At 32.1% G+C, this 14,986-nt stretch overlaps 1 protein-coding gene across 5 annotated transcripts in view; it reads right to left on the bottom strand.

Annotated features, from left to right (window-relative positions):
* The window catches only part of LOC128994090 (sushi, von Willebrand factor type A, EGF and pentraxin domain-containing protein 1), a 118,245-nt gene that overhangs the window by 79,919 nt on the left and 23,340 nt on the right, over positions 1–14,986 (bottom strand). For all 5 annotated transcript variants that reach the window (XM_054418341.1, XM_054418342.1, XM_054418345.1 and 2 more), the window contains exon 2: positions 8,994–9,142. In XM_054418341.1, coding sequence (XP_054274316.1) covers positions 8,994–9,142 — 149 coding nt within the window. The remainder of the gene's footprint in view (positions 1–8,993; positions 9,143–14,986) is intronic.

The raw sequence follows: 14,986 nt of genomic DNA, 5'->3' as shown, positions 1-14,986 counted from the left end.
TGACACAATTATTTGATTATCAATCAATCGAAATAAATTGAAACACACATAAAACAGAATCCAGATTCAACAATGAGATTAAACGTATAGTTGTCGTTTTGATGTCAATAAACACTCTTTTAAAAGTGCTACAGTATATCATTCTGCAATCGAAACAAAGATCAAAAGACGTACTTTTTAAATATGCTGTTATACGAGACATTTTTTTTAGTTGAACTAAGGTGGTATCTATTTAAAGGGACCAATGTTTGAAATTCATGTTAGAAAACATCAATAAGTTTTTTAAACACGTTAAATTACCATTACACTTTTCTACACTTTTACTACTTGAAAAACTTCTTACACGCGATATAGGCTACAAGTTGACTTTGGTACACCATAAGTAGAGTTTTCAAAAGCAAATTATATCTTACATATTTTCGCTTTAAATACTTTGTATGTAAAATATGTTTTATAAATACAACAAGATAGTAAACATTCCTTTCAAGTTAAAGTAGAATTGAAGCAATTTTCCACAAAATTAATTTAGCAAACCTCTTAGATTGGTAGATATACAAACCCTTGAACTGATCCGGTCAAATGTGTTGTCACTACATTGAGCAAATAGTCATTACACACTTTTTGAACAGCTTGTTTAAGAAGTGAACACGGGTTGTTCTTTTCTAAGCTAAGTTAGAAAGATAAAACTTATCGTTATTCTAAAAAAACTTTTCTTGTGTTTTGATTCAATCTGTTATTGATTTTAAATAATAAGATTGACATTCCATTTTATTTTTACCTTGGCAACTTACGATGTCATAACGCAAATGTCATATTCTAGGAGAAGAAAATCTGATATTTTCTACTTCAATCGAGGTTCTACTAAATTGATAATGCAAAAACGAAAGTGCGCAACGAATAAATAGTTATGCAACGAAAAATGTGGTGAGACGTTTTTGAAAATACGATCAAGCAATAAAATACTTCGAAATTAAATTAAGAATCTTGATCATCAAAAACCAATATTCACACTATTTCTTACAATTAACACATGAAAATTGAACAATTTTGACCCAAGCCTCTAATCAAACCGATCTAGAACAGCAATTTATCATGGGATTAATTTATAATCCCATGATAAATTCAGATTTCCTCTGAAAAGTTATCAACTTTTCAGAGGAAATCTCCACATAAATAAATACACGATTAACGTCAAAGAGTTTATTGAGTGTGTTCTATAAACTGCAATGTCACTTTAAACCGTTCATTTTAAACGCCAATTAATACGTGAACACAAAACGGTCGTGTTTAAATGGCAATTACGCCAATCACATCCAACAGTCAACAATCGCGAACCAAACACAGATCGAGCAGTAGTTACGAGGTGTTCCAATTACTATAATTGCAGTATGTTATCCAATAGTTAAAATATTTGTTTATTTGAAAATACTGTAATAACTTACAAATCATTATCGGGTTTATTAAATACTGGAAATAGTATGCAGCGTTATTATTATGGAAATATTATGAAAAGTAGTTCAAATACAATTAAGTTTGTTTTACTATTTTTATACAGGATGTTACGTGAGTAAACATCCAAATACTGGCAAATGGTTCTATGGGTAAAAATAAAAATAAAATCATGAATTAATTAACCTTTTTTGAACATAGCTTCGTTAACCAGGTTTCCGCTATTTTGCATTTTTACATAATAATTTTAATCTTTTGATTGTTTTAGCCGATCTTCATGACTCTTAGCATGATTATGTAGAAAATACCTATGTAAAAATAACTTGGTCAGTTCAAAATTTCAAAATGGCGGCCATTTGAATTTTTATCCTGTAAATTACTAAAAAATGGCGGATTTAAAGACAAATGTCATGGACCCCTTGATTAAAAACATCTTTATATGTTGGTTGCAATAGTAATCACCGGTACGGTAAAAGTAAATCGGTAAAATTTAAGCTACAATATTTCAATCCAGTGGGTTTTGCATGATCAAAAGACAGACATACACATAGTTAACATAACAGCGTGGATTACGAAAACTATAGATATACGGTTCATAAATATAGATATTTGATTCATCTATATATTTGAGATCTATGCTAAAAAACCATGAGGGGGGTTTCTGAGATATTTAAATGAAATTCTAATATCTTTCTATTAATTAATATACTAGAGGTCGTCCAGTGTTCGAAAGCTCGACCAAAAATATGTAATGTATACACTTCTCTATTTTACCCAACACTGTAAAATATGTGGTTGGAATTTCTTTAATTTGTTTTGATTTTCTGTGTTTATTTCTTTTTTATTTAGCACCAGCATAGCAACCCATACGGCACATGTTACTTTTTAATTCAAATTTATTTTTTGTACTGATTTTTGAGCCTATTTCAATTTATAAAGGGATTCTTTACATATACAGGAAAATATCTTTCTAACAGTATGCGTAAATCTTTCCTGCGATACACACGAGCTGAGATAAAATTGTTTCAAGAAACACGCTTGCCTATTAATATATAGGATTAGGATTACCAAGAGAGATAAGACTAATCTAAACATCTACAGATTGTTTAATATTGTCAAAAAAATTTTCCAAAAAGACAAGGAAAACTGATATTACCAAAGTTTCGCGCCAATGAATGTGTTGGCCAATCTGATGGCATAGAAGTTATAAGCCAGCTTGTGATCAGATTACGTATATTACCATTAAGTTTGCTCATAGATCACGGTGTGTTCATAGTGGAATGATTCGTTATCACAATTAAAATATGGTAATTGACTTTGCATAGTGGAAGTAAACTTCTCACCCTAAGGCAAAATCTGTATGCACTCGTTGTCGTAATTGTTGATCATATTTAACTCGTATAGCGTTGTATGTCAATATGCTAACAACAAGTTTTAAAATCAGATTTATAATTTTTAGTTTTAGACTTCAAGCATATTTCTTCAATTATAAATCTTAAAAAAAACACACACACACACACACACACAATTGTATTGTATTGATCAACTCATGGTAAGATCATTTAACGTATTACTTCCCTAAAGGGTGTTTTCTGCATTGAAAATTCATAAAAAGGAATTTCAACATTTTTTTGAGATTTCACATTATAAGTAAGAAAATATTACTTTAAATCGAGAGAATATCTTTTAATCTAATAGTTCACAAATAAAACCTAAAACTAAAATAAAACATGTTAACGGTTATATTTATCTTTGCTGAGTTAAATTACATGGAATTTCCGTCGAGCGTCCAAGAGGCAAGGAAACTCAATAAAGTAATCGAGGAGGAGAAGACTTAATTAAGGAGGCACTGCCACTCTTGAGTGGACAAGAACTCGTGTAAATTACGTCGACATATCTTATTTTCCAGTGTTTTTACCAAATATTTTGCTATTTTCGTTTACTAAATATAATTTCATCGCGTAATTAAGTTTATTGATAGTCATGACTCATCTTCGGGCGTTGCTGTACTGATGATTGTTACTAACTCAATGCGAAAACTAATTTTCAAACATCCAACACGGAGATTTCAAATCCAAAACGTAACTGAGAATAGCTTAAACTAATAGTTACGAGAAGTTAATCCCGATACTGCGAATCTACGTCTAAAATGTTGGAATTAACAGATTTTATCTACAAAACATATATAGCTATGGTAGATTTTCCCCCATGGTAAAATCAATATAAAAGAATCGACCCAAATGAGTCTGTCAACGAAATGATTTAGTGAAAGCATCAATCGGAGACAACAAGACAGACTTTGTGGAATCTTATTAAAATGTTAAAGAACGTCAGAAACAGGATCCGCGGAAGTCTTCAACTCTCCGACAAAATAAATTAAGGAGAAATCGCTGTTGGTTGGGTGTTGGACACTCGTTCAGAATTTACAACTTGTAAATTAATTTTGTGTTTTTTAATTCTAGTAAAATTAACGATAAATTTATGTTTAAACTAGCTGTACCCGCGGGCTTTGCCCCGTTTTACTTCATAAGTGAGCTCGTTCGCATGGCTCAATTACGTCCTGGTTGAATTTCGTTCGCTACGCTCACTCACCTTTAGGTTGGAGCTCGTTCGCTGCGCTCACTTGCCTGTTAGCTCGTTCGCTACGCTAACTCGCCACCAGTTAAATGAAAAACGTTTAAATAGATTTCTTTTAAATAGAGTTCAATGAATAAACATATTCGTTAGTTTTTACATTTGTACATTGGTGATCTGTCTATAATAGAAAATACATGTATTACTAACATTGTTTTCTGAAACGCCCGGTCACTATGTCTAATATTGTAACGTGGTATCAAATTTGAAAGCTTTAGTGATACAAAAAATATTTAATGACCCTCGTTCTAGTTTTTTTCAATACGGGCATGTTTTTTTAATATAAAAAGTTAATTTGATGATTGTTGTTGCAGAATCTATTCAATTTAGTCCATTTGATCTACAAAAAACTTGTAAGAAACAACGCTCATTACGAATTTGGTGTACTAAATCAAATACTTGTTACTCCGGTATTAAAAATCTTTATGTTTTAAGTTTTATAGTACCTTTGACTATTAAATACAACCCTAACTTTGTTTAGGCTATGTGATGATACTTGAGTGTAGTGTTTTATAGTACTAATACCTACTATGCTTTGTCAAAGGAAAAATGAACTCATTTAGCCTAATCAATTTATGCAAATCAAAACCATAATCTTAAAATTTAAGACTATGGTTTTGATTTGCATGAATCGATTATGGATTGTTTATTAATTAACTTTTATTATTTATATATTTACAAATTCTTGGTATCTGAGTGGGTTTTTGTTGTCGTCACTTTCAAATATGAAGGTTGTTTGATTGAAGGCGATTTTGTTTATAAACTTAGATTTTATTTTGTTTATGGACCTAGATTTTATTTGTCCCTGGGCAATCAATTAATTATAATGTCATTAATCAACTAATGTTAAATGATTAGCATAAACTTGGCCGCTGCTAGATAGTATTAAGGACAGGATTTGGACTGTTTCCTAAAAAAAACCCTAATACATTCCAAAGGTGTAAGAAATACACAAATAAATATTTCAAAAACAAATGATGACCTTAAAGAAACATATAGATAACAATATTACAAGCTAAACTAAATTTGAGATAAAAGAAAGGAAGACAAGAAAGTAAATAGTGGCGATCCACAGCGGTCCTTAATTAAATAAGGGCTGTCTTCCACACTGTTCTATACCGGGTGTCCAAAACCACCCGTACACCCCTTTCAAAACGATGGAAACCTTTTCTTACAAACAAAAAAATAATACAGAACTAGCTAAATTCGGCACGGTCTACCAAATGGTGATAATTTCAAATCCAAAATCACACCGGAAGTGGCTTTTTCAGACCGGAAGTTGACTTTTAGCGAATTTCCCTATAGGGAAGTAGCTATTACCGTAGGTGTCATGGTAAGACCTAAGCCCGGGACCGATTTACTTTTTCATTTTGATGTCCCCAGAGGCCAAAAACACCATTCGTTCAAATTTTTATATATCTATATATAAATATATGTGTCCATCCGCACGATAACTTGAGTAATTTTTGTCCGATTTTGATAAAATTTGGTTTGAAGGTGTAAGGCGGGATAAACTTGAATGAGTTCGCGAACCAGCATGATCGGACTATGGGAACGGGGGTTTATGGGGGGTTTTATGGGGGAAAAATAGGTTTTTCCCATTTTTGACCCTAAAAACACAAAATTTCGCAATTTCTTTTTAAACCATTTTGTAGAGCTTAAAAAAACAAATAATTTAGTATATTGAAGCATTATTATGCGCCTAATTGTTACGGAGAAAATTCAAAAAAATTGTAATTTTAAAATTCCCATGTTATTCTTATGGAGAATAAGTCAACTGTTGTAGTTTGCTTGTTTATGAACATATTTTGATAAAAGTTGGAAAATACATTAATTTCTTACTAAACCACAGTAACTTCTAATATTCTACATAAAAAAAACCTTTTTACCCTCCCTGTTGCAGCAAACCTAAGTACTCATTAAACTAATTCTGTTTAAATAGGGAATAAATGTGATATTTTTAAGGAGACATTTTAGTTTAAATCCAATCAGGCAAATGGAAATTCGCTAAGTCTGCAGGTTTGCTGCGGCGGGGGTATTTTAAATGTAAACTACCAATTTTGATTACAGAATCGGATTCTACGTTGAAAAATACATAACTTTTGTCACAAACATTTTTGAAACACTTGTTTTCTACCTCTAATCCCCCATTAAAGTCAATAAATTTTGGTCATTCATGTGTAAAAGTTACTCGAAACAATAATAGATAAAAACAAATAACAAAGATTACATAAAGACATATGATTAATAGAATCAGCTGTTTATTTTAAACACCTTAGCAATTGAGTAACAGCTGGTCTACACATTGCTAAGTTTAATTTTTTTAAATTTATTGTTACATATGACTCCTTAAATGTAAAAACATAGGATTTATTTTTAAAATAAAATGAAATGAAGCAATGTGTAGACAAGCTTTAACTCAATTGCTAAGGTGTTTACAATGAACAGCTGATACTATTTATCACATGTCTTTATGTAATCTTTGTTATTTGTTTTTCTCTATTATTGTTTCAAGTAACTTTGACAGATGAATGACCAAAAATTATTGACTTTAATGGGGGATTAGAGGTAGAAAACAAATTTTTCAAAAAATGTTTTAGACTAAAGTTAGGTATGTATTTTTCAACGTAGAATCCGATTCTGCAATCAAAATTGGTAGTTTACATTTAAAACAGTCAATTTCCGGTCTAAAAAAGCCACTTCCGGTTTGATTTTGGATTTGAAATTATCACCATTTGGTAGACCGTGCCCAATTTAGCTAATTCTGTGTTATTTTTTGTTTGTAAGAAATGGTTTCCATCGTTTTGAAAGGGGTGTACGGGTGGTTTTAGACACCCACAAGCTCTGCTGTGTAATAATTACAGCCTAAATAACAACAACTAAATTACGTAAATAACAACAATGTATTGCTGATGAAACGAAACGATTTAGGACAATAGTTTGTCAGTTATAAAACAACTAAGTAAAAACGTAAATGATGTTCGAAAAAATGTCCTTAACATTAGGTTTAACGAGTCAAGTACCTACGTTTGCTGCTACAGGGAGGGTAATAAAGTGTTTTTTAGTAAAACATTTATAGCTTAGTATGAAATTAATAGATTTGCCAGGTTTGATTAATATATCAATAAGCAAGCAAATTACAACAGTGTACTTATTCTACATAAGAATAAGATGGAAATTTTAAAATTTACATTTTTTTTTTATTTTCTCCGTAACCATACAAAATACTTCAATATACTAAATTATTTGTTTTTTAAGCTCTTGAAAATAGTCTAGAGAGAAACTGGGAAATTGTATGTTTCGAGGGTAAAAAACGAAAAATACAAGTTTTTACCCCATAAATCCCCCCATAAAACACTGTTTTAATGGTCTGATCATGTTGGTTCACGAACTTGTTCAAATAAACGTAGGTTTACACGTTTGTACCAAATTTCATCTAAATCGGATCATTTTTGCTTGAGTTATCCTGCTAACGGAAACATATATATATGAATTTGAACGGATGGTGTTTTTGACCTCTGGGGACATCAAAACGATAAAGTAAATCGGTCCCGGGTCCAGGTCTTACCATATCTACGGTAATAGCTTATTCCCTATATGGGAAATTCCATAAAATGCTAACCGTTACAAGTTATTCTTCCATGTAAGTCACTTTGCACAATTAGCAGAATCATAAACAAAATCCAATTAATTTTTATATGAATCAGATAAAATATTAAGGTGAGATATGATTCCTAACACAAATTGATATGATTGCGGTGATTGTTGAACGAGCTCAGTCCTGCCAATAGCAAACATCTGTCAAAATCAGCTGATTATGACATGAGATATGTCCGCCGCTCTTCAACACGATTGCCAACATCACAAACACATCGACCTACATAGTCTCTTATTAAATTGTCAACCTGAAAATGTGGGAAAATACAAACTACAATTTGAATTAATTAGTCGATATTTCCTTGGTAAAAATAATAGTTCTGCTGTTTTTGGAACTTTATTAATGCGACAACCGAAATGACGTTTTATTGGCTGGAAATAAAGTCAACTATTAATTTATTTCGTTTAAATAATCACTTGTATTATAATAATCACTTGTAAAAGCTATCGTAGGCTACAAATTTATCGTACCTTGATGTTTTAAAAATTACCGGGTTTTGTTTTCGTTGTTGAACAACCATAACAATGAATTTAAAACATACTATACTCTTATCTGTAGTTTGATAGTCCAACATACAGTTTTATTATTCAACACACAGAATAAAAATAAATGTGGTGATAAATAAAATAAATGGGATGAAAAAAATAAGTTTGTATATAGTGAAAATCCGTTTGATTTGTTTTAACTTAAAAACGTAATTTGCACAGCCTTATAACCATGTTTCTGACATTTAATTTGAAGGTTACCGGCCGGTTCGATTCTGAGAATAATCAGTAGCTTTAACAAAACTGGAACCAGCTGATCTTGATCTTTTGGGCTTTTAATAATATGGCCTTGGCTAGGAAACAGATGGTCATATTCAGTGAGAAAGATAAACAGACCATTTCACCACCAAGTGCCATGCTGCACTTAGTATCTGTTCTACACTAATTCGAATGAATATATCGAATGATCTAGAGCCCATATCAAATTCTACACTAATTCGAATGAATATATCGAATGATCTAGACCCCATATCGATATTTTTCATTCGAATGAGTGAAGGACAGATACTTAAGTGCTGCCGAATTTTGTTTTGACGTTGGTGGATGTGTAACTATTTTATGCAACAAATGTAAAGATCAAAATATTTCTATTTTGTTTCGTCTTCCCGTTGCAAAGCACAGGTACAACAGCTAGTCTTAAATAATTGAACTCAATTACAAAATAAGATAAAACTCGTAAAGGCATTGTAACAATCAGAATCACTGACCAGAAAGGTAGCATGTTCTTCATCTCTAGGACAGGCTGCGGACGGAGAGTTCCTGGGGTTCTTGTACACTCTGCCGTCATCCTCCATGTCCTCGTCTAGATCCTCGTCCTCATCCAGGTCAGGGACATCCCTGCGAGCCACGGCGCATTCTGGAACACCGCCAGGATATAAGAACTACAGGGTGTTACAGAGTCGGCTACTTTCGTTATTGTACTACTTGTATACTTGATGCTGATATTTTCATGAAAACACAAAGGATAAAACAAACTAAACAAACGTTTGTCGAATCAAATTGTTTGTATGCACACGAAATTGTATGTTACTAGTCCGGAAAATAGGTGTATACTGGACGAGTATGGTTGTTCCCACACAATTACCACACGAGTACGGTAAGCTTATTTTGGACGAGTGACGTACTATATTTTTCTCCAGAATACTCCAAACTATCCTAACAATAAAAAATAATAAAAAAACTGTACAAATCCATTATATATTTCCACCGACTAAATGACTTACCAATCACTTCTTATAACTTCTATGAGAGGTTAGGTCTTCGTTTATTATTCCTTGGCTTATTGTCAACTAGGGTCCCTGTTGCTCAAATTCGAGCAATTGCTAAGAATTACAGGCGTTATTTTAAAACGACTAACAGTCATAATTTCTGATAACTTTAGAAGCGATTATAAATTCGAAAAAAACATTATTTCTTTTTCTTCTCCTTGGTTGTGTTCTATGACTTTCCTATATTTCCATAGTTTGCAAATCGGGCCTTTCAATGATTATTAAGAAATGCAGCACAGTGTTAATTAATTCAGTTTTCTTATTAGTATATCAATTTATCCAGGCTCTCTCGCTTTTTTCCATTGTAATATCTACACCAACCCAAATTAATATAGTAAATAAAATTCAAAGTCAGTAAATGTTTGTAGTAAACTGTTAAATTTAGCAAATTTAATGACTGTTTACAATTAACATATGTACTTTTTCTCACTTTTTATTTCTGACCACAGCTGGAGTTTCATAACAATTTTTTATTACAATGTTAATCTTATGGAGAAATACAAAACTTTAAAGGGCCCCAGGGCCCCACTCTCTAATTATTTCCCTAAAAAGAAAGTTTCCTGCACAACTTCACGTTACGCTCTTTCCAATGACCAAAAACATGTCAATCGGTTCAGTAGTTTCGGAGGAGTAATTGTCACAAAAAACCTGCTTGCGTATTAAATAAGTATAGATTATAATCAGCTGGTGTCCGGTAAAAACCAACTCATTACAGTACAGTAACACCAAGGCCGCACTAGATTAAGCAGGTGACAAGCAGCTATTTTACGGATAAATTTCGTGCCTGGAAAGTCTATTAAACAATGTATTGTGGCGAAATCCTATTTTTAGTGTCAAAATCAGTGGGATTTCGTGTAAAAAGCGGTTAAAACTTCGCGAATTGTTACCAGTAATCAAATTTGTCCCTCTAGCACCCGAGTCCAACTAACCACTAGCCAACAAGGCTATTCAGCATGGTGCTCAAAATTGAATTAAATATATGATATTAAATGGTACATTGAATTTTATCAATACATTACTCTTAAAAAAGCACAAATGCCAGATCCAGTTGAGATTATTTTTAATAATTTTGTATGTGATAAAAATAATTTAGTTTTAAATTTTTAAATATTCAGATAATTTGTAATTATATTACAGTTTGTCGGTATTGAAAAGTATACAATCGACGGTACGTGTAAACATCCTTTATTCTTGATTATTGGGTAAAAAAATTGCGATAATCCTTTACATTAGACCAAGAAAACATAAGTGAGATTTGCTTAACAAACCGATTGATTATTTGCATTTTCTCCCTCAAAAATGGAGCAAACGATTTTATTCCATCCGTTGAAAATAATGAGGTTCTGATGAAAAATATAAATCCTAAACAATTCAAAGTGTTATGGAAATAAATAAATCTGTCATAAATTATGTAGATTTTGCAGTTTGCTTTTGACCCCTCCATATAGAGTAATATTACACTGATTTAAGTTATAGAGAGAGAAGTGTCAGAGAAGGGTTACATCGTGTTATCTTGTGATTTATAGCCAAGGTCAAGACTGATAATATGCCCGGACACATTTGTTATGGCGGTGCTGCTACTGTGATGTTAGCTAATATAAAATTAAAATAAATAATAACAGTAATTTTGGCATTTGTTTGATTACAAAAGTTAATATTTTATTCTTCTACTTGGGAAAACAAAGGGAAACCCAGAGAAAGACTCCGGCTGTGTTATAAACTAGACTTTTAAGACATTTCCAAGGGAAAATGAGTAAAAAGGAAACTGTATACTGTATGTAATATCTTTAAAAAGGTATTCTCAAAAATGTTTTATTGATGAGATATTCGGCCATTGGTTTGACCTTTTACAGGGAGAAACATCCTCAACTGTGAATTGAACTAGACACTCGCTGCAGCAAGTTTTCCAATAAAATAAAAGATGAATACTAACCGGGTTAAAAAAGAGTTTGAAAATGAAAATTATTGATTTGCTTAATACTTGAATGTTTGGACTAGGTAAGTCACACTAGGAAGACGTATTCAAATCCAGCATCTCTTTCATTTCATAAATTATCGCTGTTACTAAACCTAAGGAAGAATATTGAAGGCTTTATCATACTCTGGTGGTGGTTCATTTAGTAATGTTAATTTTGGATAACTAAGTTGTTAGAGCTGGACCATAAAGATAGGATGTCTTCTTTCGTATCCAATATGCAATTGTATATTTGACTTCATACAGATTAATCATCTGTATATTAATAGGCAATTATGTTTCTTTTAAAACCATTTTCACAGCTCGTGTGCATCGCAGGGAAAATCTACGCATACTGATAGAAAGATTTTTGCCTGTAGATGTGCAGAATTCCTGTATAAATTAAAATAGGCTCAAAAATAATTACAACAAATCAATTTAAAAAGTGTTTAAAAATTAACATGGGACTTATGGGTTTCCGCTGGTGATAAAATAACAACGAAAAATAAACAAAAAATATAAGAAATTCCAATCACATGTTTTGTTTACAGCGTGGGGTGAAAGTAGAGAAGTCTGTACATTACATATTTTTCGTCGAGTTCTCGACATGGACGACCTCTAGTATTTATAAATAAGCTAACGGCAATTTCTTGTATAGTTCTGTCTATTTTGTAATGTGTACTTTTTTGTTCAAAGATTTCCCGTGTTACTCATAATCATTGAAACTATTTTAAGCTAATAAAACTGCATATTTAAGACCTAATGTTTGCCCTATAAAATTATATTCCAAGAGTAATGCAGAAATCGTTAAACAGACTGTAAAACAAAAGCAAAACATTTAGTCGACATAAGTGCACTCAAACGTCAAACACAAAACCTGCATCAAATATGGTTCGGATTACACAATAGAAAATATTTAATTGACCTTTAAGTCAATGGTTGTATTACAAATCGTATTCTTCATTCAGCTTACTAGGGAATTACAATTTAAAGTAAGGTACTGTATTTTTACGTAAACTTATTGTAAAATAGTAGTTTACGCAACTATTGCGTTAAGTTAGTCTTTACGACACGGGTAGAAAATTTAAGGCACGAGCCTTGGCGAGTGCCTTAAAAACTTCTACGAGTGTCGTAAAGGCTATTAACGCGAGTTGCGTACACTACTTAACCTACGACCGTTTTTTAATTACTAACAATCTGGTTTTTAATTACTAACAGTCATTACTCATAACTTCCTAGAGAGGTTATGTTTTCGTTGATTGCCATTGCCACTCAAAGTGATGCAACGACTTATTGTATAATCAGCTGATTTCATGTAATTACGTGCTTGTAAAATTACGTTAAATAATACGTTACTATTTTTCAGGCAATAGCTTCTGCTAGCAGGATTCTTACCATAAATACTGTATCACGTAAAATTAGGGAAATATTGCCTATTTATTTGGACAACTAAATAATATAGTGAAACAGTTAATTTAAAGTTAGATCTCAGCATCGAATATGTGGTCTACAGCGAGTTGGGTGAAACAATGGTTAAGAGGTTTTCAAAATAAACCAAAGCACATTTTCATTTATCAATCTAACCTTATTTTGTTTCGTCCATTTAATGAATTGCTGGTATGTAATTTCATACCTTTGTTTCGATTTTGGTGGCAAAAGATTAGCACAAACAGTTTGTGCTCTCATTTCCATCTCGTCAACTTCACTTTCACTAATACTGAAATTTTTAAATCAGTTTAATCAATCTTCCTTTAACCACCAACTTAGGTCAAAATTACGCGAGTATCAACAGGAACAAGAGGGATCAACAATTAAAATTGTCAACTGATCAGCTGATCAGCTGATTAGTTGACGTTCGAAGCATTACAATTTTACTTCTTTTTTCTCAATCCTTGAATCTCATTGGTCCGTTACCCGTGTTGTTATGAGAAAAACTATGCTGTTATGAAATGAATTCTAAGAACTGAACTGAAATGGCTACTTTAAAAAACGGTCGTAGGTAAAATTAATTTCAGGGTACTCTGGTTTTATTAATTCACGTATTAATTGTTAATAATATAAATACTATTTTGAAGTGAAATAAAAAATTAATTATGTGATGAGGACCCACTTTAAGCCTAAGTGAAATAGTTATTTGTGCAACTAGTGAGAAAAGTGAGCAATTGACTCACTCGAGAGAAATCCTTACTCACGAGCCGTAGGCGAGTGAGGAATGGTTTCTCGAGTGAGGCAATTGTACTTTGAACTCGAGTTGCACATTATACTTTTCCTACAGTTACCATAAAACAAATAAATTTGTGAATAAACATAACCTATTTTTACACAGAAGTGAACTTTTAATATAACATTTAATTTGAAGTGACTAATACAACAGTACAACAGCTGACCAGCTGATTTACAGCCAGTGCTGCCAACGTATTTCGCGCGCATACGATTTCGCCTGCATGTTACGCGCTCACTATTTCGTGCCTTCGCGTTGCAAATCTGGAGTGAGACAAAGTAATTAGAGTGAGACAATGTTAACATTGTCTCACTGATGAGCGAATTGGCCACTTTGCTTTCTCAAATCAGTGAGAGAACATGTACATTGTTAGGTAACTGTAGGAAAAATATACTACTGTGTAACAATGCATTTATTATCACATGGTGATCCGCCTTCGATTTTGTAACGCAAAACAGCTACTGCATGTAAATTGCCTACTTCTGTCCACTACAGGCGCGGAGTTAGATAACACGAAAGACATTGACGAGTCTTTTGAAAGTAATAACTTACAATTTGGAATTATAACAACATAATTAAACGCAGTTCTGGATGTTAAATCAACCGTTTTAACAAGTAAATTTTCCACAATTATTGAGAATTTGGTTTTGAGGTGGTCATGTATTTCAAAATGATAGTGGTTGTGGTTCTAAGATAAAAATAAAATCAGTAATAATTTAACCATTGGTTGAAGAAAACGCATATTAAAGCTGTATCAAGTTTTAGAAAATATTATTGTGGTTGTATTAATTATCCTAGTGTTGTCAACTACGGATTTCTGATATACTCACCAACTGTTTAATCAGACCAAAATATCTTATATATTAATGGAAAAGCTTGTTTCTTAAAATCCTTTTTTCTCAGCGCGTGTTCATCGCAGGAAAACTCAACGCTTACTGTTAGAAAGCAATTTTCCTGTAGATGTGCCGGCCTTTCCTAAATTAAAATAGGCTAAAAAATAAGGGAAAAATGAATTAAAATAAAAAAAAAATTACATATGCCTTATGAGATGCCATGCTGGTGACGAAATAAAACGAAACATAAACATAAAATCCAAAACAAACGGAAGAAATTCCAATCACATGTTTTATTTACAGCGTGGGGTGAAAATATAAAAGTCTGTACATTACATATGTTTGGCCGAGTTTTCAACCACTGGACGACCTTTAGTATAACTTAAGCCAACCTTTTTTAGTATGTAAAACTAAAAGAATAATA

Source organism: Macrosteles quadrilineatus, unplaced genomic scaffold, assembly GCF_028750875.1.
Source record: "Macrosteles quadrilineatus isolate MER2022 unplaced genomic scaffold, UCM_ALF_1.0 Scaffold_5__1_contigs__length_97177068, whole genome shotgun sequence".
Lineage (NCBI taxonomy): Eukaryota > Metazoa > Arthropoda > Insecta > Hemiptera > Cicadellidae > Macrosteles > Macrosteles quadrilineatus.
The sequence above is the reverse complement of the archived record's forward strand: the minus strand, read 5'-3'. Positions and strand labels throughout refer to the sequence as shown.